Below are 15506 nucleotides of genomic sequence, written 5' to 3'. Positions count from 1 at the left end.
AATTACTTGAAAGCATGATGCAGATGACTCTTCTTCAAAACAATTGGAAGCAGTTGACACATCCTTTTTCCCAACCAGAAAAGTATTTGGAGTAAAGCTTTATGCAAAGTTCTAAAATCCATGACATGAAGTGGGAGGGCCAGGTGAATTTGTATAAAATACATTTTTTCAATATTTCTATTAGTGCTGTCAAACGATAAAAATTCTTAATCGGATTAATCACAAGGTAACTGTGTATTAATTTTGATTAATCATGATTCAATAACATTCCTTTTTAATTTATATTAATTGCATTTCTTTTTTGCATGAGCAAACATACTCACGAAAGAAGGGAATATATATGCACTTAACATGTTTGTCACAAGCTGGGTGACACGTTAGCCAAAGTGCTAGCAGCATACCCGACTAATGTATGCTTCGCATTGATGTGGTATTTTAAGCTGAAGTGCTTCAGTGAAAAGACAACTTCTTCCTGCAGAGTGTGTATAATACTTTATGTCGGTTGAATGTTCAAATTTCCCATCGAGAGGGCCACTGCACTCTTTATCGTCTTCCGTCGTTATCAGTTGGATCAACTGCCCATTTGCGCATGTGCAATGGTACCTCTACTTGGACAAACTGACCCAAATGTGTTGCCAGAGACATTCAGAGTCATTCTGTGCTGCAGATGGGTTAATTGCATTAAAATTTTTAATCAGATTAATCATGGCAATGGATTAATCTGCGTTAATGTGTTAATTTTGACAGCCCTAATTTCTATACATTCATCTTATTTTTATCATACTTCAGAAAATCCATCATGCCTTCTGTGACTCATACCTGACAGGTCTGAGAGCCATCATCTCTTCTTTCTTCTTCTCCTTCCGCTTCAGCTCTCCCTCTGTGTTTTTCAGCTTGTCTGGCACCAGGCGTAGTTTCGACTGCATGTCACTGATCACCTCCTGCAGATCGGACTCTGATGGGAAAGTCCGCTGGCACACAGGGCAGCAGGGCTCCCTGTCTTCTGTCAACTGGCTGATGAACTGGGTATAAACTGCTGTGGCTCCAGCTAGCATGGCTATACAAAGTCAGGACACCATGTTAAATTATGCTATGTCTATCATTACAACCACTTTAACCTGAGTGTGAACTAATCTGCATGCTTGAAATAAACAAAATATATGTAATGTTGTTTGACCTACATTTGTTTTTTTTATGATAATTAGCAATGAATCTACAAATCTACAATGAATCTATGTCTATCATCACAACCACTTTAACCTGAATGTGAACTAATCTACATGCAGAGTTCCTACACGTTTGTAAAAGTTAAATAGAAGACTTACTAAAACCATTATAAGACTATTTAGAACAGAATTTAATGCCCATTTCATGACCAAACTGAACCTTAAAGTTCCCAAAGTCAGCTTTCTGGATCAACGCGTGCAACTGACTAATGGCTGCATGTGTTGGGCTGAAGGTTCTGTGATCATTTCCCACCAGGGGCTGCAAAGATAGCAATAATTGGTTCCTAATTTCAACATAAATTGTCAGGTTGCAACGGGTGGAACTGAGTAGACTAATGTTACTCTCTTTGCAGCTTGGACATTTACCAGATACATTTAAACACAATACAGTGAACAAGTTTATGGAAACATAATTTAAGACCTACCATATCAAATGTAATCCCTTTTAAAGACTTTTTTAAGGTATCAAGTGCAGATTTGTAAATTCAAGACTTTTAAGAATTTTGAAGACCCTGTGGGAATCCTGTCACGCATGAAATAAACATAATATGTGTAAGGTTATTTGCCCAACATTTGGTTTTATTTATGATAATTAGCAACAATGTGGTCAACAGCAGGTTTATTCTGTATCTACCTGTGATGAATGCTGTAGCTTTTTAAGTGCATGGTTTTAGTTTAGCTTTTTTTTTTCCATTCAGTCCAAATGTCTTCTTATTTTGTTGCAGTAATTTCTTTTGTCTTACATCTATGCCATGCCCTCAGAACCTCTGAAAATAAAACATGTCCTCTCATCCTTAAGCTTGATTCACCTCTTTGCTTTGATATCTTCTCCAGGTCGTCTTGCAGTTTGCTTAGGTCCTGCTCCAGATCCTGACTCCCGCACACATTGAAAAACTTCTCTTCATCATTGGCCAACTGTTGTTCTTTCTTACGCAGCTCAGCAGCAATGTGGCTCTTATTCTGCTCACTTGAAGCCAAATCCTTACTGGGGAAAACATGAACAAGAAAATATTGATTAGTATCAAGCCAACTTCTAGTATTGCATTTATAATGTAAATATATGTCACTGACTTCAGTTTGGCAAGTTTGTCCCTGGTACTGTTGATTTCCTTTGACTTGGCATAGATCCAGTCCTCCAGTTCTCTCTTGTTGGGAAAGTGACCCAGCAATGACACCAGATCTTCACTGTGACGAGATTTGATCTTACGAACCTGCTCTTCCTTCTCGGTCTGGAGAAATGGAAGAGGCAAGAAGAGAGGACAGCCAAAAGAGAAAGGAAAGATGACAGTAAGGAAAAAAGAGAGGAGGTGAGTAGGTTGTATTACCTTAAACAAGGATCAATGATGTAGTTTTAATAAGTCAGAGACACACAGAGTAAGTGTGCAATCTGGTAAATCACAACTCTAATAATCTATAATTCACTAGAATATTGTGATAAATCTAATTACTTAGTTTGTGATTTTATGTCAGGAGGTGGTAGAAAAACAGCTTTACTTGAGATTTCTATTGATGAGGTTTCAAGATTACAAGTTCTTCATGTATCTCTCATCAGTAGTCGCTTTTCCATTGGACATCTGCGCAGAACTGTACCGATATTTACTAAATGTGGAAAAAACAAGTGCGTAATGTCAGTTTTTTCATTAAATCTCAAATGCGATGATTTGTTTATTATCATGAGATGATATGAGAAGTCATTCCATAAACATGGCAACGAACATAAATGTGCTAATTTACAGATATATTAATATAATTATATATTACTTCTCTATCCCGTACTAAAATAAAAAACGACTGGCTTTCCTGATGTGTCCACACATACTGCGTCATGTTTCTTTTAAAACTCTTCTTCACTTGTTGTAACATCCGTCAACATCTGTTTTTTTTTTTTTTTTTTTTATTCACATGACTCTAGTTACTGAAAAAGGTCTTTCCATTGCAGTTTTGGGTGATATACTAATTGCACTATACCTGAAAAACCACCTCTTGCCAGCGCAAAAACTTTAAATTGAAAAATGAGAGTTTTGGCGAAATCGTCATTTTCCATTAGGTACATTTTTACGCGCAAGTTATATTCCCGCAATTTCAGGGTCAATGGAAAAGCAACTTGTGTCTGTTTATGTAAGAAAATAATGTTTTCACTCTCCACAATGGTAAAGTGCAATAAAATTAGCTGCTTTCATTAGATTAGATTTAGCAACATCAAAAGTTTCCAACAAAAGGGTATACACTGTAACAGAACATTTACGGTGTCAACTTCTAGCAGTAAATTTGACATTAGATTAGTGGTAAACCAGATAAAGGATATGATTAAGTTTTCTTTATTTATGTTATGTTTTGAAAAGGTCAAAAATATTAAGCAGTGTTGATACAATGTGTTATATGACCTTGTCCTTTTTCAGCATGTCCATCTGCGTACGTGCAGTGGTGTGTGTGTTGAGGGTCTCCATCTCCTGGTCAAGTTGTCTTTGTATGCGGTCAAGCTCAGCTTTTTCCTTTTGAAGTTCCACAACTTCAGCCTTCAGTTCATCCACGTTAGAGCTCTGCAAGGCACTCTGTAGCTCACGCTCCTGAGGAGGAAAACACACACCCAAAACTAATTACTAATTACTGAACCGCGCAAGGAAGATGGTACTTCATCACAAAGAATGAAAGGTGCTTGTACATGAAACACATACGGTACAACTTAACTGTAGGCAATAGTGGACAATATGTAAATTCGCACCATAAAAGAACTTTGTTGTGGGAATATTTGCGAAACTCACCACTTTAGCTAATTCACTCTCCAGTTCCTGCAGTCGGCTAGATGAACCCTCCAGCCTCTGCAGCTCTGTTCTGACATTCCTCAGTTCTTGTTGTTTCTTCCCCTGTAGATCCCTCTTCAGCTCCACTGTCCTCTCCAGGCCAGTCTTCTTGTCTCTCATCTCATCAATAGATTGTTGCTTCTGATGCTCCCGTTCCTGCAGGTCAGACTGAGTGAACAGAAAAATGAGATTTAGAGTGAAAAAAATTAGGAGTATGAATTTCATATTTCATTTGAGTTCAAGACATTTTTCCCAGACATAACACCATAAAATGCATTTTCTGCACAAGTTAATACACATCACTGTGAGATCAAATTTTCATTAAAATTTTACGTATTAGTTCAACTCAGAAAGGCCATTAAAGCTTTATGTATCAATCAATATTAACATCAATAGGGTTGCATTATGACATTCAAGCTCGTCATTATTTAAAAACTGCTTTTTTATCTGTAAACACTTTAATTAAAAAAAATATCCAATTAGAAACTGTCACTTGGCCTGAATGGATTATATTGCAGCCTGAAGGCAGATGAGAAACCATTTGCATAATGATAGCACATTCTTATGCAACATCTTAATAGACAAGTTTCTTTAAATTTATAGTCTAATCTATAAGACTTGATTTGAGTCTTTAGGATCTAAAGAACTGCTGACAGACTCCTGATTATTCCACCCTTTCATGTTGTGATACAAAATACTGGGTCACAAAAATAAAATGTGGTGCAGGGTCTTTTTTAAGCCCAGTTTCTTACCATAACCTGACTGACAGTCTCTTTTTCCTGCTCCAGTCTCTGTGTGACGTGGCGATGAAAGCTTTGAAGCTGAAGAGTGGTGAAGGGCGGTCGGTCGTAACCCTCCATCTCCAGATAAGATGACAAGGAGCGGACCTGGGAGGAAGATAAATAAACACCATTTCAGGTTAGATGGGTCATCTGATGACATCTCACCTTTAATTCCAAACTTTTCTTCATTATGTTAAGGATTTTCCTCCTTATTAGAACCTTATTTGTACTGAAAAAAAATGTACAAATGGAGAAAGGTATAAAGACAAGGTTCTTACAGGTTTCTACAAGTTAAATTTAAGACTTTTTAAGACCTTTTTAAGACTACTTAGAACTGAATTTAATGCCCATTTCACAGCCATTCCCCTCCAGTTGTGTCAACCAGGTCGAGAATGATCTTTTCTCCAGCCAGGCCTTATTATTAAATTTGCACTTCCTCGTGCTACTTTTCTCTTGCGAGCCATCCCTTAAAGTCCCCAAGGTCAGCTTTCTCAGGTGATGCAGTGTGACTAACGGCTGCACATGTGTTGGGCTGAACGTTCTGTGATCATTTCTGCAAAGTTAGCAATAATTGGTTCCTAATTTCAATATAAATTGTTGGGTTGGAATGGTAGAATTGAGTAGTCTTACATTACTTTCTTTGCAGTTTGGACATTTCCCAGACAGCAAACAAGTTATGCCTACTTAACTTAAGACCAACCATATCAAATTTAATACTTTTTAAAGACTTTTTTAAGGTATTAAATGCAGATTTGTAAATTCAAGACTTTTAAAGAACCTTTGGGAACCCTGTAAGAGTAGAGCTGTAGGACTTGAAATCAATTTCATGGGACTTGAAGCTCCATGAATTCGGTAGAAGTTTTCATGTGAAAATGTTCTTCCACACCATAAACCATAAATTAGAAATCATGCATTACAGACACTGCCTTCTTTTGTCACTTTTTGATATCGACTTAATAAAAGTTTCCATAAACCATATAAAGACATTCAATTATTCAACTCAATTACTCTTTTGCTTGTTGTGATAAAAGTCACCTGTGTATCCCGATTTTTGATGTTCTGAGTGTGATGATCAGCCTCAAGTTGAAGACGACCTGGAGGAGAAAACTGGGGTTGCAGTCACTTATTTAAGAAAAATTTAAATATTCCTTTGTCTTCAATTATTTACTTGAGATTAAAAAAAGATTAAAAAGTTGAAGTCCAGATGCTGGAGGATTTAGAGTGAGTTAACTGTAGAATTAGGACAAAGTGATCATTTAAGTTAACCAAGCATGTACACCTAAATCAGAATTCCAGATCCCAATATTATCCACAATAATCCTAATATGACTTTTTCACTGTATCATACAGTCCTACTCTGCAGTAAGATAAGGACAAACATAACACATGCACCTGCATGGCCATACAGGGTTGAACTGTGCTTCATTTCACATTAAAAAAAAGAGAGGTGCTATCATACTGATGAGTACAGGTGTCAGTGTACCTTGTTCTACCAGGAGATCAGCCTTGACTCTGGTCAGCCTCTGACACTCTCGGCCAGCCCTCTCGAGCTCCTTCTGGCAGTCTGTCAGCCTCCTCTCCTTCTCCTTCACCGTCCTCTGGTGGTTTTGGTAAAGGTCCTGCAGCTGCTCATCTGAACCCTGGAACACCTGCAGTATTTACAGTTCACTGGTTAAACGTGGCTCTGGGCTCAGTGAGAACGGCTCAGCATATGTGAAGGGTCAGAGGCTCCAGGTCCAATGGGGCCTCTAGTCATAGAAATGTCAGCAATGATGGGAGAAGTGGCAATATGCAAATGATCTGGAAGAACACATCACACACTACACACCGACTATATGTGTGGATTTATATACATTCACATGTATAACCGATAACTAATTTCTAAACACAAATATATTAATTACATCAAACATTGTATTCAAGCTATAATCTACACACATGATTCACAAAAAAGAAACAACCCCCTCCAATACACACACACACACACACACACACACTGAGTACCACAAAAATGACCAGAACTCAAAACAAACATGACTAGAAAACACCAAACAGATGGAAGGAAGGATATTCCAAGCCCCTCTGAAGCAGCAGAAACATCCAACAATTGTAAATGACACTGATATCAGTACCGGCCAGTTATCAACAGGCTTGTCATTACAGCCTCATTCACCATCTGCACAAATCCCATTCCTCGTTTTGGGCAATTACTCTTAGTACAGAGTGGAGTCTGGAGTACCATTAAGCAGGTGTTTACCTAAATAAACCCACAAACAAAAGACAAATGGACTGACAGGCAGTTTTTCTTCTTTTGAAGGCATGCAGGGACATTTTGTGCTGAAAAACATGCGCAGTTGAACATCTATAATTACTCATTTTTGTCCTTCATTTCCAATGAAGATCTCTGTAAGACTGAAGATTGTTTTCTAAAAAAGGTAAAAAAAAAAATTCTGGCACCTGTTCCATTGTTTCCTCAAGCTCCTTGTTGTCTTCCTCCATCTGTTTCTTTCTGCTGTCCAAGGCTTTAATGTCGTTGTCCAGCTTCATCACTTTGCTTAGTTTCATATCAATGTCTGTCACTCGATTCTGAAGATTAAATGATCAAGGAGTCATATTCTCATAGTCCAAATGTCTGTACTTGTGGATCAGCCTTGACCGAAGTTGACCAAATAATAATAAAATATGTAGAACACTGAATTCATCCATTGTAAATTAAATGTTGAAATTTTAATGCCTAAAAACATTTGTTCAGCAAAATTTTATTCAGTAATCAAGATGAACAAAACCCTGAGATGAGCTTCATGTGGGTTGTGTTAGTAAACTCATTTGTGTGACATAACTGCTAACTTGATTAATTAGCAGTAAAATGTAGCAACTCTTCCTACATCACCTGTTTTTTCCCCACTTCCCAATATGCATTTCTGTAACAGTTTTAGCACAAAAGGGAGGATGCAAAACCCATACTTTTGGTCACACCTTCCCATTCATAAAGTACTTTAATCATGTGTAAAAAGTGTCTCTTTCCTTGGGAAGAATTGAAAAATGTTTGTATAGCATTAGAACACATCACCGACATACCTCCAGAGGATCAATCTGGCCCTCTATCTGCTGGACGTTATCTTTAGAGGCCATCAGCTGAGCCTCTTTGGTGGCCACTGTTTCTCTAATCTGCTGAGCTTTCTCCTTGTTCTGCTTCAGGTAACGCAGCTCCACCTGACACTCTTTGACCGTCTGGGCTTGTTTTAGACGCTGCTGACGCATTGTTTCCAGAGCTTTAATGTACCTGGGAAAAGAACAAAAGAAGAAAACCTCAGTGTCTCCCAAATAATAGTGAACGACTGAAACTGAATGTCCATGTCTGTATTTATTGATGTACAGCACTGGAAAAAATTAAGAGACCATTGGAATGGAATTTCCTGTTACATCAGCATGTGTGCATGTATGACAGTTATTCCATTCCTGTGTCTGTTGAATTCCAACACAAGCACACCTTATTCTACTAAATAAACACCTGATCCATGTCTTATTTAAGAAGGAGAAGTATAAAAACCACTACTGTGGCCATCACTATCTTCTTACATTAGGTAAAAACAGTGCTATTAGTACCGTAAAAGTAATTGAAATCCAAAAATAACTACTGAAAACTACTGGACTTCTGCTCTGACAATGTTCTTAAACTCTGAGGACTGTTTTTTTTTAAACAGGACAACACTCCTGGTCTCAGCTAGGTCAATAAAGGTGTGGATGACGGACCACCAGATGAAGACCCTGTCATGGCCAGCCCAATCTCCAGACCTGAACCCACTTTGAAAACTTCTGGAGGTAGATGGATGGACACAAGCCATGGAACATTGCTGACCTTCTTGAATTTCTATGCCAGGAGCTGCATAAAGTCATCCAACAGCAATGGAGGAGAGCTAAGACACATGAAAGCTGTCATTGAAAATCAGGGTTATTCCACTAAATATTGATGTCTGAACTTCTACCAAGTTACAACATTAGTATTGTGTTGTTTAGAAATGAATATGAACTGGTTTTCTTTGCATTATTTGAGGTCTGAAAACATGCATCTTTTTGTTATTTCAATCATGTGTTGTGTTCTGCAAATACATGCTCTAAATAACAGTATTTTTTTGGAATTTGGGAGAAATGTTGACGATAGTTTAGATAATAAAACAAAAATGTTCATTTTACTCAAACACATACCCATAAATGGTAAAATCACAGAAAGTGATAATTTTGCACTGGTCTCTTATTTTTTTCCAGAGCTGTACATTTTTGACTTCTGATTCTTAAAGACAGAAAAATGTATGTGTTGGCTATACTTGGTTGCAGCGAAGATGGAGTCAAACTTCTCTTTGAGAGCTTTGCCCTCACTCAGTGGCCAGTTGGACTCCTCTTGGTGGCAGAAGATAACATGGTTCAGCACAGGCTTAGATACGCCCAGTGCAGAAATCATCTCCCGATCCACGTCAGCACACTTAGCTGACAAGCTCACCTTCTCACCGTCTCTACATGAGAGATTACAAAAAGAACTCACTTTAAACCAAGGTGGTAATTTTTCATAAATATCCATCCACTGAAACATGTAAAACCCACCACACATTTAATGCATTATGTGAAAGTGGGTTTTCAATGGCACAAGACTTGAGACTTCAGACTTACATCACTCTGCTGATGACCTGCTCTAAGCTTTTAAAGGAGTAGTTCTTTGCCTTCTGAGTACAGGACATGGAGCGATGAATGGTCGTTTTCACTCCATTGACATCAGTGAATAAAAGTCGAATTTGTGCTCGCACATCTGTCTCGTGGGCATCCTGATATGGAAAAGCATATTTTTAATTAACGAAGAAATGTAGCTGCAGTAATATTCCTTGTTAATGCTTTCTGACAGGATCATCAAGCAAGTACAGAAACTGCTGAGTTTTGAAGAGTTTTCAGCGATACTCAGTTTCACTTGTAATGAAGAGGGCAGATTTTGCATGATAAGTCTGTCACAATGTCGGGATAAAAATTATCCCTTTGTTTTCAGGCTTAGGTGCTGTTACATTTCTGGCATTCTCCCTAAGTTAGTGGAAGACATGCTGTATAGTGAATAGTTGTGGACTGTGGAGATCCTTCTACAAAAAATTTAAAATCTAAATTTCTCTAAACTGTGAACAAATTTTTAGACATTGTCCCAAGGAAGCTACATTAAAAAGAACTGAAATGAATCCAACCAGTAGTTTCAAAGAAGGTTGTTGAAATCTAGACATTAGTGACCTTGAATTTTGACACTTGGAGGTCACAGGTCATGGTACCAAATGAAAGTCCATATGACTTCCTATCAGAGCTCAATAGTAACTATATTGACAGCTTTAAGCATTTTCATGTTATAACCCATCAAAATATGGTGCATTATAAGTAAAAGCAAATTTTTCATATTTCAAAAATCAACATTTCTCAAAACTATGAACAAATTTTGAGAAATTGTCCCGAGGGAGCAACATATAAAATTCACAATGAATCTAACCAGTAGCTTTGTCGGGGAAAATGTTCAAAGAAATTGCTAACAAAGACAGCGCCTTCACAATAGCTCATGGCTTATTGGCCAGTGAGCTAAAAAAAACAACCTTACTGGTGTCCTCGTATTTATTTTACATAAATTTGACTTAGGTGGACTCCAAATGAGAGGAAAAATTTTTAGTGATGAGAATCCTGATTTCATAGAAGTTGCACTCAGACTGAAAGGTTAGTTACTGCTACATATTGTGCAAGTGCTAAGCTTAATGAGATGATTTTTCAAATGACTTTTTTTTTCTTTGTTTTTGTGAATTTTATGAAGAAAACAAAACCATTAGACATGAAAAAAACAAGCACTACTAATGGAATAAATAAGTCAAACCAAATCATAAATCTGTACCAGACCTAAAGTGAAACAAAATGGTCCCAAGAAAAACCGCATACAAGATTTTATATCTCACAGATTTTTTTTAAAAAACAAACATTTATGAGCAAACTATAAGCAATCAGCTCGATCAGGTGAAAGCTACAACATAAGTGAGATTTTCTTAAACTGAGTGTATATAATGCTGTTTATAACTGTTAATGTCAATACATAGCATTTTAAGTTCCAGGACAGCTGGACTGGGAATGAGGTATATGCTAATCCATCCTCTAAACTGAGACATTTGTCTTTTATTTTTAATTTCTTTTCTCTCCATCCATGTGAATGTTGATTTGCTGAGAATCTGATCAAGTAATTCAGTGTCATAAAGCACTTTTATAGCCCCTGTTAAATGAAGTCATAGGTTTGTGGTGACTCAATTGATTTCAATTCATATATGTGTGAGGTTAGAGGTCATATGTCTGAATCCCTACTATAGAGTTCAAGTAAAACACACACTGATGTCAATGACCAATCTGCACAAAACCAAAAGCTTGTTGCCACATGTATGGATTCAGCCAATAGGACAGCACCTTGAAGGAGGATTGTACCCAATGTTTGAGCTAAAAGACTGGACCCTTCTACAATGAGCTACAGAAAGATTTGTATGCCAGAGATAAGTAGTGATACACAGAACACTTAGAGAAATGAGACATGACTGACTGTGGGTCATAAAGGTGGGCCAGAAATGAAAACCCGTTCCAGTAACTGGTCAGCTACTACTTTAGAGGGTAGTAAAAAATCTAAGTGCCACCAGAAGTTGACACAGACCAGTAACCAGGAAGTGGAGATGTTGATTTCAAATACATAAACTTACAAACTGAAACAAAAATATTATTGTTAAAAGATATAACTTGTATGTAGAAGGCAAATTTTTACAGTGATGCTCACCTTTGGATCATGGACAAAAGCACTTCCTTTAGAACCAGGGGGAAATTCACCTGTTGTTACATATTTTAGGCACTCAATAATAGTCTAGAAGCAAAGAAAAAATGGTCATGTGTGTTAATATACAAAACATTAGAACTATATTTCCAAATTAAGATGTACACTTTATCAACTTTTACCATGTGCACTTCCAGAATACATTACAAAAAGAAAGAGCACACACACATATGTCAGTCTGAACCCAAAATATATTTAGTGTGTCAAAGGCAAAATGTCAGTGCTCTTGTTCATTCAATATGGGTCATGCTTCAGAATTAACCTTTGGCCTCACACAAAAGTTTTCATACCGTTTTCCCTGCTCCATTGGGTCCAACTAGTACTGTCAGAGGAGTGAAAAAAGAGATGACTTGTTTATCTTTATCTTCAATCCCAAAGCTCCTCACCCCCAGGATGCTCATCTTGTCTATTTTTGACATGTTTGCTTGCTGAGAGAAAGAGAGAAGAAGATATATTAAATCAACAGCTGGCAGCAAAGTGACACCAAGACACCAAGAGGAAGTGCCAACACAGATTAAACAACAAACACTGATTGAGACATAAATTATTGGTCTCAAAAGAGAAATACTATCATAATACTTTTAGTGTGTCACCCTGAGCAAAACAAGCCATAACACAGCTTTCTGCATGTAGGTCATTCTCCTTTTCCCTTGTAATCAAAAACATGTATATTAGGTTAATTCTCCTGCCGTACTCTCGACTAAGATGCTGGAATAAATCTGGAGATAGCCCCAGTGTGCCATCTGTTGCAGCCCACTGTTCCTTGTGTGTGTATTAGAATGGACAAAATGAACAGTGAGGGGCAATAAAGGTGAACTTCACACAATGGTGGTTGGTGCAGTATCACTTTATCTGTTGAATACATCTTTGAGCTTTGTGGTGTCATCTGTTTGCTTTATATTTGTAAGTTCTTACACTGAGAAGTCACTGACCATAACAAGATAACACTGTATAATTAAATAATGTCAATGCAGCGAGTGTTGAAAATAAAAAAAAACTGTGTATAATCAATTATAGCCAAATGTACTTTCTTGTCTCAAAGAGATAACATGAGAAACATCTTATTTGTATGTAAAAGCTACAGTTTCAGAAAAACATGTGAACATACGCTAGAAAAATAGGATCAATATAAGACTAACAGCTGCTGAATGTAAAATCTAGTATTGATGGGCTTTTCTATCAACAGTGATGCAACACAACAAGGAGAAAGGTAGGAAACTGACTCCAACTTGATCTGTAAGTTATACTACATACAGGAAGCCTTATGTCCAATTATCACTACTCTTCAAATTAATATTTCTGCAAGCAAGTCATAATTGTTCAGACAGTTCATTTATGTGGTTATACCCTTTTAGGACTACCTATTTACCTTTCCAGGTCTGGTCTAGTTCAATAGGATCACAAAACTCCTTAAAAAAACTCGTTTCTTGAGAGTTAAGCTAAAGTTTATTGTCCTAAAATAACTTGTAAAGCTATGTCTAAGCTTTTTAACTTCTCTAGAACGGGTAAATAAAGACTTTACGAGTAGTCTACATTTTTAAGTGACCGTGTTTTGCCCATAGGATTCAGAGTTAGCTACTATAGCCACTGTGTACCAAGCTAATACCTCTTCACATCACTTGACTCGTGCAGGTCTACCTGTTATCTGGGCTAACTACCTGGCAACTCAACAGCTAACTAGCTAACCACTTAAGTTTCGCTCTCGTGCTACATTTATAGTATAGAATAGTGAACGTCCGTTAGCATCGCACTGCTGTCGAACACGTGGACTAAAATGCATAATAAAACCTATGTTCAACTGTGAGAAATGTGACGCAGTTTAACTCACCCTACAGTGTTGTTATCATGTACAGCTCAGACATGAAACCAAACGAGTCGCTTTCGCGCTGTGGGATACGTGACATAATGACGTCATCTCGTAAGTTCCGGTATCGGCAGACATACAAAGAAAATATTATTTGGAAAATTTCATATACATAAAAACAAATATACTAAAACACTCCCAAATTTTAAAATCTTCCTATTAGAATTTGGAAATTATATTAAATCTTTAGAACTCATTTATAATAAAAAAAGCACTAACACCTTGGCTATTTATAAACATTTTTTTTAAATACTGACTGAACTCTCTGTTACATTTATCTATTTATTTATATTTGTCAGAATCTTTTTTTTTTTTTTTTACTATTATTTATATATTATGCTTTGTATTTTTAAATCTATGCATTATTTTCTTAAACTTATATGTTCAAATGCTTTTTCCCTTTTGACATCTTGTTGTGTGTTTAAAATGTTGTACTGTATACTCAAACGTTGTTAATAAAGTTGGAAAACAAAAACAAAAAAAAAAAAAGCAAAGCGAAAAAAAAAAAAGACACAAAGAAAATAACCACTTAATTTTTATTATTATCTACGTCTGTTTAATCACCTTAGTGAAATTAATGTTCATATACAATGATCTGCAAACGTTTTAGGCCACATGTAGGTTTGTTCTTTTGGTGAGAGAATCATGATTATATTATAGTGCACAAAAGCATTATTTTAGTCACAGATACAACTAAAATTTAGAACCGCAATAAAAACATTAATTTCAGCTAAAAAGAAAAAAACAAAAAACAATCCAGTGAAGTATCTAATATTTTAATGTGACTTTCCATTTTTCATATTTGTAGACATCATAACTCCAAGTTTAATTCAACATATGTCCAATGTTCCTTATTGTTTGGCTGCTTTTTGTCATGAGAACAGAGATCATAAATACTGTTTCCTGTAGAAGCCATGTCATCTATATTTTTGTGGGTGTGCTTTAATAACGACACTGAGAAATAGATATTATATTATATAATATCTGTGAATATGTAAATCTTTTCTATTTGACTGTTTCTGTGATCAATTATTTTGGCAAATTTTAACTTAACTATTTGTGCAGATTTTATACAGTACCATACTTTTTTTATTATACTTTATAAACTATAATTATACTTTACATATAGTCCATGATCTGCCCGTGTTAACTGTTCTTGGCACTACAAAATTACAAATCATTACATAAGCATTATGTAGGAGGTCATCAGCATCACTAGTTTGAATAAACTACAACAAACTCTCTGACTCTTTGTTGAATTATACCAAGTTGACAGTTTTATGATTCTGACAAATACATTCTCTATATTACAATGCTCATGATCATGATCATGACCAGCTGCAATATCTCAAGCATATTTTAAGATATTTAAGTCCTCCATCTCCAAGACAAACATCTCTGATTGTGTTTGTGCTCTTCTTGCATGTTGTAAACACATTTATTATCCAACCTGTAACCTACCACTAGAGGACAGTGTTTGTCTGTGGGAAAGCATTTCCTGCTAATTCTCATCATCCACTCCTTTAAGTCAATGTTCAGCAATGACAAAGCAGCAAACAGAATTTAATATGAATTAAAGATAGCAGGACCAATAAACACTTATTCCTAACTTGATGAAGAAAAAACATGCTGGAACATTTAATTTTATAACAGAATATCTTATTTTCTGCAGGCCCATTTCTTCCATGTGGTTGTATTGAAAAAAAAAAAAAAAAAGAGTGGGTACAGATGGCATGAGTAAGAACAGACTGCTTCTAAGACTAAAGGGAAATGTGTGTGTGCGTGTATGTGTTGTATATGTGGGAAACAGAGAGAGAGGGGGAGGATGAATCTAATTGAGATAAAGGGACAGGAGTTATTCAGAGCATGTGTTTGGGGTTGAAGAACAGTTTGTGGGCGTCGACAGGGACCTGCAGGCCTGGTGTTAACTACCTGCAGCCATCCCCCTAAGAACCAGAGAGC

At 36.5% G+C, this 15506-nt stretch overlaps 1 protein-coding gene across 1 annotated transcript in view; it reads right to left on the bottom strand.

Moving 5' to 3' along the window:
* The window catches only part of rad50 (RAD50 homolog, double strand break repair protein), a 36892-nt gene extending 23317 nt beyond the window's left edge, over positions 1–13575 (bottom strand). The window contains exons 1-15 of the mRNA XM_030154023.1: positions 13509–13575; positions 11971–12108; positions 11627–11710; positions 9475–9626; positions 9135–9320; positions 7888–8092; positions 7267–7395; positions 6293–6458; positions 5845–5903; positions 4780–4914; positions 3989–4195; positions 3611–3793; positions 2298–2455; positions 2036–2211; positions 820–1057 (exon numbers count right to left, since the gene is read on the bottom strand). Coding sequence (XP_030009883.1) covers positions 820–1057; positions 2036–2211; positions 2298–2455; positions 3611–3793; positions 3989–4195; positions 4780–4914; positions 5845–5903; positions 6293–6458; positions 7267–7395; positions 7888–8092; positions 9135–9320; positions 9475–9626; positions 11627–11710; positions 11971–12099 — 2207 coding nt within the window. The 5' untranslated portion in view covers positions 12100–12108; positions 13509–13575. The remainder of the gene's footprint in view (positions 1–819; positions 1058–2035; positions 2212–2297; positions 2456–3610; positions 3794–3988; positions 4196–4779; positions 4915–5844; positions 5904–6292; positions 6459–7266; positions 7396–7887; positions 8093–9134; positions 9321–9474; positions 9627–11626; positions 11711–11970; positions 12109–13508) is intronic.
* Between the last annotated feature and the right edge of the window lie 1931 nt (positions 13576–15506).

Source organism: Sphaeramia orbicularis, chromosome 14, assembly GCF_902148855.1.
Source record: "Sphaeramia orbicularis chromosome 14, fSphaOr1.1, whole genome shotgun sequence".
NCBI lineage: Eukaryota > Metazoa > Chordata > Actinopteri > Kurtiformes > Apogonidae > Sphaeramia > Sphaeramia orbicularis.
This window is presented reverse-complemented; position numbering and strand designations above follow the sequence as displayed.